Source organism: Phaethon lepturus, unplaced genomic scaffold (assembly GCF_000687285.1).
Source record: "Phaethon lepturus isolate BGI_N335 unplaced genomic scaffold, ASM68728v1 Scaffold42302, whole genome shotgun sequence".
NCBI lineage: Eukaryota > Metazoa > Chordata > Aves > Phaethontiformes > Phaethontidae > Phaethon > Phaethon lepturus.
The window spans coordinates 1-12,434 of NW_010522015.1; the positions used below are offsets into that span (position 1 = coordinate 1).

At 43.0% G+C, this 12,434-nt stretch overlaps 1 protein-coding gene across 1 annotated transcript; it reads right to left on the reverse strand.

The window, feature by feature from the left end:
- Positions 1-1,310: 1,310 nt before the first annotated feature.
- On the reverse strand, positions 1,311-12,164 carry FLCN (folliculin). Its single transcript, XM_010281692.1, has 11 exons — positions 11,890-12,164; positions 10,931-11,077; positions 10,037-10,258; positions 9,382-9,542; positions 8,519-8,610; positions 7,560-7,750; positions 6,238-6,351; positions 5,728-5,851; positions 5,241-5,372; positions 3,548-3,653; positions 1,311-2,755 (listed from the first exon to the last, which is right to left on the reverse strand). Exons 1-11 carry the CDS (start codon positions 12,136-12,138, stop codon positions 2,554-2,556), a joined length of 1,740 nt encoding a protein of 579 aa, XP_010279994.1. The 5' UTR covers positions 12,139-12,164; the 3' UTR covers positions 1,311-2,553.
- Positions 12,165-12,434: the final 270 nt, after the last annotated feature.

Consider the following 12,434-nt stretch of genomic DNA (forward strand, 5'->3'; position numbering starts at 1 on the left):
CCACCCCCGGTACACACAGCTCGGCCACGCAGAAAATGGCGCCAGAATAAAGAAATACCCCGCTTTAATCAGTTTGTCTTGAAGGCATGTCGTTTAAAGGGAAGGAGGGTGGTGAAAGATGGCTGCAGACATGCGTTTCTGCTAATTAAGTTGTGCTAAGAGGAGCGTGCACATTCCAGCGATTGCTGGCGGCAAAAGGAGGGCCTGTGGCCTAATCTGCGAGCTGCCCGAACTTGCCCGGACACTTAGTCTGGTAATGCCACGTGTAGATCTGTTCTGGCAGGCACACGCATCTGTTTTTATGCTACGCAGGAGCCCTGGGTTCACAGACTTCACCAACTCTCCCTTGTCTTTCCTGTGGGTATTTTCTACACCTTAAGTTACTGGTTTCCTCAGCCTGGTTCAAAAACGATACGTTACCCAGAGTGTTTGGCTCAGGACGTGTACAACTCGCCACTTACACAAGCCACGGAAAAGGATGAAGTCTTGAGCTTGACCTGGTGATCACTGTTTCGGAAGAATGCACACCCCTGCTCAGAAACACGGGCTTTGCTAAGGGGCACTTATGCACCCACTGCGGGTTAGTTAAAGACTAGGGTTTAATGTTGGATTGCTTGGGGAAGCTATTGTTGAAAAAAGAACAGAAACAGTTCAGCAGTCAAGAAGGTCTAAATGCCAAATAACGTCTTACCTGTTGCGTTACACAGCTCTGAATAGCTTTCAAGTAGAAGAATAAAGAGTACTAGATCACATAAAAGGTAGCCACAAGAGCAAGTGCCGACCTAGCACTGGAAACTGTGACTCACTAGTCTGCGCTTTTCTCGTTACTTCTGTCCCTTTTATCCCACTATCTGTGTTCTTCCCTCATGACCAGCACCTCGCACAGAGGAAGCAAGATGCATATATAATTCAACGCTTCCTTTCCTGTGGATGGAGCTTGAGCACCTCCTTCGTCTCCAGTTTTCCTATTGACAATTGGGAAATGCAAGCCTTTTTGTGAACCCTGAAATTAAAGTAGTGGTTTGTTTTTGACGTAACAGAGTAATGCCTTTTTCCAAGCATCTGTTTGCTGTTTGAGTATCCTGCATTGTTTTATGTCCAGTCAAGCATTTTCAATTAATAAATCTGAGCATCTCTTGCTCCATATGTACTAGAAACTAATACAGACAAAGTTAAGAGGAAAAGACCTGTTAAATTCTGTAAATTAGATCAAAGTTAAGATGCAGGAATTACATTATGGATCAACTGCTGCTTCCCCCACCTCACCACACACGCACTCTGAAAAGCAACACAAAACTAGGCTTTGTCCATTTTACAAAAATAGCTCTTAATGAGATTTAATGCCTGTCTCCATTTTACAGATGTTCCAGACAAAAATCAACCTGCATATTTTATACATAAGAACAGAACTTGTGACAAGTTGGAACATCCCCTCTGAGCTTGAGTCTTGTTTGAATGAGTGTAGAAGGTCACCTGGGTAAAACCTGCCTCTAGCTTGTTAAAAATGTCTACGGTAACGTCAAGTTTTCCCAACAATGATCCAGGAAAAAAAAAAAAAGACAAAAAAAGACTTCACAACAGAAACAATAATTCCTTACCATCAAGATAAGGAATATCTGGTAAGGTAATTAAAAAATGCACCAATGTTTCCATGAACTATAAAGCATTCAAAATGGCTACTATAGAGTTATATAAGAAGGGAGCACCTACAGGTTGGATCTTTTCTCCTTAACTTAATTAGGAAGCTAGAAAACTATTTCTGAAGACAGAAGAACACCAACAATCTTATCCTGGCGAGGTTATCTTCATTACCTGGAAGTTTTGCACCCACAGGCAAAACAAGGTGTTTTACCCTCTAGAGAGGCAAGCAGGCTGCATTTTGAGACTTCTTAAAATTCTCCCTCCCAGACAAGATTTCCAAAGCAAATGCTGAAACTGTCTCAAGTTAAGATATAAATAAATAAAGTGGAGTGACAGGACTCCAATAGAGTATCCTGACTTATGCTACAGCAGAAAATAGTCTCTTCTTAAATCCAAGCATAAAGTGGTTTGAAATAATTTACACGTGATCCATACCCTGTGACATGTCACTATTTTTGGTTCTTGTTCTCTCAGGCATTTAGGAGATTCATGTGGGATTCGGAGTGATTAACTACATCCACTCCCAGGAGTTCCGGATGTTGTCACAGGTATCAGAGTCTTGCCAATGAAATCTGAGGTCTACTGCCACACTGCAATGCTTAATGAGGACAGCACAGGATTTTAATTAATTCATGCTGATTCTTTGAGTGTTGCTGTATTTTAGTCTTGAGTGTGGAGGTCTAGATTTAGAGTTGAGTTTCAGGACAGACAGCAGCACTATTTATTAGCACTTATTAGTCCAGTCTCACAGCAATTAGAAAAGACTCAAGTCACTCTTCAAGTTAGTTTGAGGACCAGAAGAATAGTGATGAAGTTTCACTATCCGCTGAATGCACGTGCTGCAGGCTCAGCAGTGGTACCTCGGGGCTCCCTGCGATTATCTGAAGGCAGCAAGTGAGGTTTGGGTACCCTTTAGTTCCGGGACTCCGAGGATGTCGGGCTGCGAACTGTTGACATCAGGTGGGACTTGTACGTCTTGCTCAGGCCAGTCATCCAGAACTTGAGAAGCTTGACGTTGTCCTCCTCTGAGGCTCCCAAAATGCTCAGCAGTTTTTGGGTATCCTCCTTGGGTCTGCTATCCACTTTAGTGAATTTAAAGAGGACCTTCACTTTACTGCAGAAACAAGAAACTCCTGTCACTATTACAATGGATTTGCATGCATCAGACAGGGAATGAGCAGTAACTGTAGCTTCTCTCAGCACCTACTGCAACTAAGTGTTAATAAAAGCTTCAAACAATATCCTATGAAAACTGTTCTCATGCTTTGAATTGAAGAAGGGCGGGGGGAAGAGGAGTACAAGAAAAGGGGAGATTAGTTAGCAGGATTACTCATTTTCAGTAGTAATATGAATAATTCTGTTTTTTCATTCTAGCGAAAAGTAAAACAATTAGTTATGACAACTAGGAATCTCCCTGGGAGACACACCTAGTGCCCATCTGGCCTTCAGGTAAATTCACAAAATTGTAATGTTCCATGAATTATTTCACACGACTGTCTGGTCTTCCCTTATAACTACTTGCACCTTTGAAATGCAGTGCCCGAAGGCACAATCATGACATCTGTTTGCTGTGTTATCTGCACTGGAATATAGGGCACACTGACAGGCATATATGTATTTGCATACTTAATCCTCATAACGTATATTAAGGCAGACAAGTATTGACATGTAGGTAACCTACAGATGCGTGAACTGAAGCATAAAGGTTAAGAACCGCTGAAAGCCAAAGAGAGGGTTAGAACTAGAGTAGTAGAACTCCGATACTCTTAGCTCCCAACAGTAAAGCCAACTACTCTCAAGACTAAAGCAGAAGTTACCTGACTACAAGTTTGCCCCGTACTCTGCCGTAACCATTCCAGGATTAGCCCCAAAGCTGTTTTTCTGAAAGCAATGTAGTTGTACTTACTTCATCCACTCCTCCTTCAGGCAAACGAGGCACTGATCCACAACATCTACAGAAAGGTTCTGGTTGGTCAGGGCAGCTTCGATCTTGTTCAAGATTGTAGGGCCAACTACAAGATCGGAAAGAGGGGAAAAAGGGTGAGAAAGAGGACACGCAAGCTGTAAGTTACCCGCTTACACCTTTACTAGTAATTGTTAGCAAGGACTAGTCCAGTTAATCAAATGACCTGGGCCTGAATACCTGCTGGAATTACAGACAAGAATACACATTTGTTCTACTTCTTATTCTGTTCAAGAGCACTAGTCTGCACTCATTTTTCACCAGTACTTTGGTCTGGTACATGAATGCATCTTCCTCTGTAAGCAGAAAGCTACGCTGTTAGTAACAGCACAGACATTTCAACATAGAATTTGTCTTGATTAGTTCACAGATAGTCTTCCTCAAGTCAGGAAGAAACCTACCTATTCTACAAGGATATACCCCCCTGTATATCTGTGGCCTGCCTTGAGTTCATTTCCATGGAAGAGGAGCTAAAGATCATCCCACTAGAAAAACGTCCAATCCAAGCAGCAACATGGAATTTTGTGAAAGATCCTGGGATGTGCACACAGGTTCAGGAGCTGTTTTCTTCACACCCACTTTTAAATTGAAGTTGTTCAGATTTTGTTGTTTCTAGTCCCTTATCAAAAGCTCATTAAAAAATGCAGTTATGAAAAATCTTCATTCTTTGTACAATATACATACGTAAATATAAAAATATAAAACCTCAATTTCAAAGTCTCCACTTACTCTTGATTTAATGTTCCTCTTGTTAAGGGCAGTTCCAGGATATAGTACAAAAACAAACCGACAACCAACCCAAGGCATTCCTTTCCTGGACCACTTTTTGGAATTCCCTAGGAGGCTTTTTTCCCAGCAGTCCGTGGCCTAATAAGTTTGATGCTGTGGTGGAGAAAAGACCTTTCAGTGACTATTTTTGTCCAGAAGCTTCTGGACATGCCACTGGTTGGATGCAAAGTAGACTACTGTAATTATACATGTGGGACCTACAACAGCTGCTGGAGCACAGGAAGAACACTACAGAGGGAGTAAGTCTCTGCTTTGCATTGCACCCGTATCTTCAGAGGACAGAGCAGGAAGGATTAGCCATCTCTCAAGTCTTTTGAAACAGTCAATGAGGCCAATTCATCTAAATTAAGACTTCCCAGAAAACATGAGACTGATGAGCCTGACTCAAATCACATCTAGATGCACATGCTCAAGTCCTTGAACAAAGTAGGGGTAAAAAAAAAAAAAAGATCTGGGCATTTCTGTATCAGTCACACTTGTCTATCAAGTAGAACACGGGAGATGAGTAATGTCATGGTCCTTATAAGCTAGTCTTACTCCAAATAAACACACAAATATTCCAGGATAGAAAACATTCACTGTGGGTTATAGAAGAGTTTCTCTACAATTGCTACTATACACATTACAGTATTTGTGTCTCATTTCTGAAAATTAATAAGCAAAATGCTGATCTGGTAAAACAGACAGACTATAGTAAACCTCACCTCAAATATCAGTACCTCAATTGTATACTGACCTGGCTTCTACTCAGACTTCCTTAAGGGCCAGTACGTGAACAGCATAAAAAAGTTAAAAATGCTCTTTTAACCTCAGTGATACAGGTTCTTTCTGCTTTCAAATCACCCACCTCGATCTGCTGCAACAGGGCTACCGCTGGTGACAACAAACTCATACTTGTTGAGAGACTGCTCATCATCAAACAGAGTTGGGTAGAGACTGGACCGAGTAGCAGTGCGAACTTCCACAAGGACCGCAAACTCTAGAGCGACAGGAGCCCAAAAGAACATTAACTGTACTAGCCTAGATTCTAAAATACAGCTACATACCCTGCGCCAAGAAAGCACAGCTGTCAGCTTACAATATTTGGCCCAGCATTAGCCTTTCCTCCAAAGGAACCAGGACTCAGCTACGGTATGATCAGTGCTTAAAGCAGGTGTCACACCTTTCAAATACTGATCAGGCAAGGATATGGGGAAAACAAAATGAAGCAGTACAGGTTTTAGTTCATGCAGCTTTGTTAGACTATCTGCCAATACTTAATTAAAAAAAAAAAATCTTACGTCCTTTAATATAAGATGATAGTGAAAGGAGAGAGTTCCGCAACAGGTTCTTACCAGACGATAGTATGTGGGACGGGATTTGGACGTGTGGGCTAAGCCCTAGGAAGTTACACCGATATGCCTCTTCATACTGGTCACTGTAGGGGATGATCCGCACACAACCAACAGGCAGCATAGTCTAGAGAAGGAAGGAAACGCTTCAAGAGAAACACTGGAACTAAGCAGGTACAGTACAATTTTCTCCGTGACTTCCAGGGCCAGCCAAGACTTGGAGCAGTGCTCAGGCAAGATGCTCCTGATTTGGAGGATCAGAAGTATCCTACTCGGCTTGAAAGATTATGCAGTTGCTGAGGTCAACGAAGACATCCAAAGGTTGAGGGTTTTTTGCTTGGTGGGTGGTTTTGGTTTTTCTGGTTGGTTGGGGTTTTTTTTTTTAAAACCATGTAATTTTAGAACACGTTCTCCACAAGATTACATATTAGAGACAGGTCATTATGAAGGCTGCTCTACTAGAGCAATACATGTAAAAATATGTAGCCAGGAAACAAAGGAAAAAGTTCCTACCCGTAGCACATCAAAAGCAGACTGGACAAGATCCGTATCTCGAGCTTTCCAGATGACCTGGTTCCCCATCAGAACATGCCAAGCCAGCATGCGGAAAGCTGATGCCCCAAGAACCTGGGGAAAAAAAAAAAAAAAGAAACCAAAACCAAAAACAATTCTGGATTGGTTATGAAAATTTGCGAAACGTCCAGTTTGCCCTGCCAAAAACATGACTGCCACATAAGAAAATGGCTAGAACTGAACAGCAGAAATGAATGTGAAAATTGGTCTTGTGCACAGAGTAATAGCTCCAAACCACAGCACCAAGACCATGTATTTCTTTGACAGATGCGAAAGGCAGTGGACTGTCATGCAAAGCGATATTCACCCCCATCTATGGTTTCAAGAACAAACAGCACCAAAGTATCACTTTGCCAACATGCCTAGCCACTGATCCAATTCAATATCAAACACATTAAGAGAACAGTTTAATTTCTCGGTTGCTCAAAATTCTTCAGTGCTCTGGCTAAGACTGCATCAATCAGCCCACTTGTTGGCCAAATTAGTAGGTTTGATACAATGGACACATGGACGCATTCCATGTTTGGAATGGGACTGGACAACTTCTATTAGATGATAACAACTTTCAGGCATTTCTCTGATCTAGGTTATGTTCACAACGGTGATTCAGGCATGAAAGATTGAACAATATTCTTAGACAAGCCTGCAAAGGCACATACTTGCACACCACAGTGGTGTAGTTCAACAGCTTCAAGCATTCCAAATCAGGAGACAGTAGAACAAAAGGAGGCTGAAGACATAAAGCAGGTTATTTGTGAAGAGTATCCAGGAAAACAAGCTGGTGTGAAAGAGACTGTGGGTCAAATGCAGTGAACCTTCCCCCTCAGCCAGGTAACTGAAAGCACTGGATAAAAGCTAGATCTGTACAGAACCATTTGCTTTGTTTGTAAATGATTTTTTTTCCCCACTCTGAAACACATTTGTTTTAAGCAAATAATACTTGGCTTTGGAGATGCTGCACGATCTCTGTGTTAAATTACTGTCACTGCTCTTGGGAAGCAGAAAAGGGCAGAATTTGAGAGAAATCATATGATCCCATCCCACATGACTGATGACCACTAGAGGCCCACATGATCTCAGAGGAAGGGAGCGTCCTCAGAGATGCAGTTAACACCGTGTTACTGGCTGTGTAGGCACTGTGTTGAACGCAGAACCAGGAAAGACTGCAGGAAATAAATGTATCTTGTCAAAAAACATTATCTGGAGAAAAGAGGTTATTAGCTTGTGAATTCAGCATCAGCGTAACCGTGCTCCCCTCTTACCTGTCTCATGTGCCTGAGAGAGCGAAAGACAGACAACCTTCTGTGAGCTACATTCCAGCTGTTGCAATCTGGCATCAGAGATGTTTCAGGTGAGCATTTAGATAGCTCCTGCCCTTCTACAACATCTGGCTGGGAAGAAGGCTTCTCTTCTTCCTCGGAACCATCCCAGCCTTCTGACTCTTCTTTCAGGTCTAGCACAAAAAAGGCAGTGGTCATAAAAACTGCTGCTCTCTAGGAACAGGAACCGCCTGAGACATGCCTATACGCGCTGCAGGCAGTTGATTTTAGCTGTATGTGGGGAGTCCAGAACACAGTAACTGAAAGTACTAGTGTCACAGACACACCTAAAGTGTACTAAAGTTTCATAGTTCAGATATAAGACAGCCACTGAAGGGTCAAGAAGGCATTTTCATCTTCTACAGAACACAAAGTCACATCTTTTGACCAGCTACATGTTCTCTATTCTCGCTTTAAAAGTCATGGCCAAAGCTTTGAGGCAGGTTTTGTATATTCTAGTCTAAATGGATTGATAAAATAATTCAATGCAAGAAAAAAAAAATTATGATCCTTTAATTTTAGAAATTTTGTAGGAAAAGGAGCAAGAAGTCCATATGTTGTGACTGCCAATTCTTCTGGCCATCGAAATTCATTAGGAGGGCCAATCCAGCCAGAGAGAACAATAACCATGATGATGCAACACTCCTACACAAGTAACAAACACCACATGGGTGTGCAGAGAGCCTACGAGGCCAAGGGCCTTGATTTCACATTCCTGTCAGAGTCGTCTCCATGTGAGAGAGCACATCAGCTACTGCAGAGACTACCAGTAAGGTAAAGTTGATGAAAGATTGCTGTGCTTATGATGCTGACAAAAGGACTTGGTCTTTTACCATCCCGAGCATCCTCTGGTCTTGGGAAGACCCAAGCTGGTCTTCCAGCTCTGGAAACTTCTCTCTCACCTGCAAGTTTTTCCATCTGAACAAGGGTGTCTTCTGTTGGTGCCCCCTCCAGAAGCTTCTCTGTAAGTCGGCTGCCACAAGCTTTCAAAAGCCTGGAGACATTGGAAGAAATAGAAGTAGCGTTCATTAAGTCTGCTTAGTAGGCACAAAAAACCAGTAATAAACTTGGTGCGATGAGCTCAACAAAAAAATCCAACCATTAACCAATTTGTTTTTCAACACATCTCTACGCTTTCCTTGGTGTGGTAACTATCAATGCACCTTACAACCGCTGCCACTCAAAGTCACTGGAAGGCCTATCATTTTGCAGTTACTTTGTGCAACATACTTGTCCCCCATCCAAGTCACATGCCAGTGTTGCAACCCTCTCTGTGGCATCTTTCCAGGGAAGTTTGACGAGCAAGTCAGGCACTGAAGCAACTGGACTCTCACAGACATGCTACCGTGCCAAATGGCTGCACCTCCCACGCTGCCTATCACAATACATGGGCACTTCCAGGTCAACAACCACTGTACTTCAAGTGTGAATCCAAGGTATAACACACTGGGGGTAGGAGCATCTTTTCTTGCTTTTTTCCATACTTGCTTTCATATTGCAAAGCCTTTCCATCTAAACAGACATGGCTTCCATTAGCACCCACATTAGCAGGTTTACTTCACAGCAACAAGACTTTTTTTGTCATAAAGGCATCAGCAGGCTGCTGTCTTTCTGTGCTTAGCTCCTTCCAATTCAGAGCCTACTTAGCAAAGTCCAACTTACTACCTCAAGAAAAAATACCCAAACACACTAATCCCATTCCCACCCTTTGAGAATATGGCAATAGTGAAGGAGCTGTAGAAGCTAGAAACACAAGTAGCATTACCAAGCAAAGGAAGTATGCAAACATGCCCACAGGTTTTCATCGTTGGTCAACGATGTTAAGGAGCGGGCTGCATTGCCATTCCGCTGGTGCAGGAAGGGAGTGAAGGCTGTGTTCATCCGCTGGGCACGCTGAGGGCACCCATACTGCTCTGCTTCAAACACCTACACCACAGAAGAAGGGCAGTATAAGAGACTGAAAAAAGATAAAAATGCTTACATAAAACTGAGCCAAAAAAAACCCAACAAAAAATACAAAGTGAAAAGGATGCGTCACACACAGTCACTCAAAATATGCTGCAAATTATGGGAAAAGGGAGGGAAGGGACATCTTATTCTTAGATTGACTAAAATTATCATTAAGTAACATTTGTGCTCCAAAACCATTGTCCTTCGCAACTTTAGTTACTTAAATTTCTAACAGAGCTATTGTCTAGCAGTTAGGTCTGTGAAAAGTGTTATGACTGGCTTAAAATGGCAAAGGCATCCTGTTCCTTCTCTCCTACAACCCAGGAAATGCACCGTCCTCTCATCCCTTGTGTCAACCTGAATGACCACGCTGGCTGCAATAGCTGGATCAGCTTTTTGACTCAGCTGTAAATCAACTATCATAATGTTTTACTAACGGTGAGTCAAATGGACTCTGTGCACTGACCTACCTTAAGTGCTTTACCCTGAAGCTCATCAATGATGCCTCTGATTTTTCCCAACAAGAAAGGCCAGGAGTTGATGAGGTAAATCCGGTCCATCATGATAGTGATGATGCTGTACCAGCGCTGGAAACCTCGAGCCAGGCTGTCTTTGATAAAGAAGGTGTGGCTGAACACAAAACCATGCTGTTCATCTCCGAAAAAAATAGGGCCTTCACGTCCTGGGCAGACCTGGAGGGGCGGGACACGTACACCATAGCACATGACACAGCTGAAACGGTAATAAACTGAAAAAAGCTTCCTGCCATTTAACACACACTTGGTGAATAAAACAAGCCTTTTTAGGTTATCCTCCAAAACCCAGGGTCAAACAGACCTCCAGAGGTATCCTACAAACACTACAAAACCCTCAATTTAACTGTATTGTACAAATTCAGCTCTATTCAACTATGATACTGTTGAGAATCCACAAGGGATTTTGCTGACCCTGACACACAAATGCTCATTGATCTGTAAGGTTCTCCCTTCACTTCCATGAGATGCTGAATGTTAATGGTCTACAAAGATCAAATATTTATTGGCACTAAACAACAGACTCCAATGTTTTTACAAAAACAGTTTATCTTACAAAGAAAAACAATAAAGACACACGAGCAAAAACAAGAAAGGGAAATTTTTGGTCTCACAAGGTGAGAGGAAGGAACCCACAAGGTAATCAAAGATCAACCTTAGAAATTCTCACCAATCCTGGAATGAACAGACTTTCATCTCTGTCTTTCCACCCCCATTCTCTCCTTTTTCCAGGCTGCACAGAGCAGCCAGGATCAGCAAAGCACTATCTTGGATTTGAAACGATACATAAGGCCATAAATAGGTTTTCTTCTGGTACTGCAAGACGGTTACCTCGCAGCTCAGACTGCGAACACAGGCCTGGCGCACGATGCTGAACAGCTGGGGGTGGTTCGGGTGCTGGTGACTGACATACTTGATTGAAGTTTCTTTGTCATGGCTGACATATCCAGGGTGTCCTCCTGCAAGAGAGCGGCAACCCTGAAGACAGAAAAGCAAATCCAGCCATAAATGAGCATGCAGTTATCTAAGGTTTCCAAAGGCCTCTGCATTTTCCTTTCAAAACGTAAGGATGCATTGTTTACACATACAGATAAGAACATAAACACTTAGAAGACAAGAAATAGGAGTCAGGGTCAGGAATTGAACCCAGCTCCTTGCATAGAACTCTGTGCCATATACTTCCTCTGCTCTTATCTTCATTTTCCACCATTTAACTTGGTTGTGAATTTGGTGCTGGCTGTACAAGTGGTAAAATTCAGTTAACAGCAGCTGTGAAAACCACTGGCCTAACAAAACTGGCCAAAACCTAAAAGAGAGTAAACAACAAATACCTCAGAACTAGTACTAATAGTTGACAAGCATGAGAACGACTGAGAACATATATTTTTTTCCTGTTGTTTTAATTGCCTTTTTTTTTTTTTTGGTGTCCTAATCAATACTGCTCTTAAAATTACTATTAATAAATGACTGGGTTAATCTAAAAAAGTAAATGCTCTTCAAGGATGAGGAAAGCATTTCTCAGCCACAAGAGAATCACAGGTCATAGGGCTTAAAGAGACCTCAAGACACCACCTCGTCAAGGTCTACATACTCAACAACAGTTCCTTCATCCTCTTGTCATGGATCATTACAGTTTATGAGAACTTGGAGATCTTCTGGTACTGGTAGTCACATACAAAATGAGTGTAGCTCACTTCCCCCCCCCCAAATTCAATTTGCATTAAAGAATCCAAGAGCCCTTCAGTTAAGCCAAGGGCCACTGATGTCTGCACACACATATTCACACTTGCCTCACACATGTCTGACTTCTTTGGCCCTGGGCTGCTGGAGTCGGCACTGGCACCTTCTGCTGGGCTGTGCGAGCGAATCCGACTGCTCATTTGAATACCACCCTCTTCCTCTTCTGCCTGCTCATTCTGCCCAGAGATGTCCCCACTGCTGGCGCCTTGGGGAAGCGGCGAGTGTAGAACCTCAGTACAGAAGAGGGTGCGAGGACCGTGGAGCTCACAAAAATGGCAGAGAGCAACAATAGCATTCATAGTGAGAGCTCAGCACACCCGTCAGGCCTCCTACAGGCAAGGGAGAAAGCACACAGTATCAGCACAACAAACAGACATTAAAACATCTCTTAGGCCTGTCTGGTGCAAGTACTCCTCTACATCCCTCCAGGAGCGGCTGGCCTCATGCTCAGCCTAAGGGAGCAGCACAACTCTGCCACAGGGTGACCTGGGCGATGCCTTGATGGGATGGGACCAGAGCAGACCGGTCCCCCCGTGCCCAGACACCTCCGGTCTCACAGCGACAGACTGGGGTCTGACACACCAGACCTCTGGGC

Bases quoted from the DNA above. Each gene is read 5' to 3' on its own strand.
- FLCN (XM_010281692.1), bottom strand. From the start codon at position 12,138: ATGAATGCTATTGTTGCTCTCTGCCATTTTTGTGAGCTCCACGGTCCT. The intron at 11,078-11,889 runs GCAAGTGTGAAT...TTCTGTCTTCAG, and splicing joins AGAAGTCAGACATGTGTGAG to GGTTGCCGCTCTCTTGCAGG. The intron at 5,373-5,727 runs GTAAGAACCTGT...CTGTCGCTCTAG, and splicing joins GTCCCACATACTATCGTCTG to AGTTTGCGGTCCTTGTGGAA.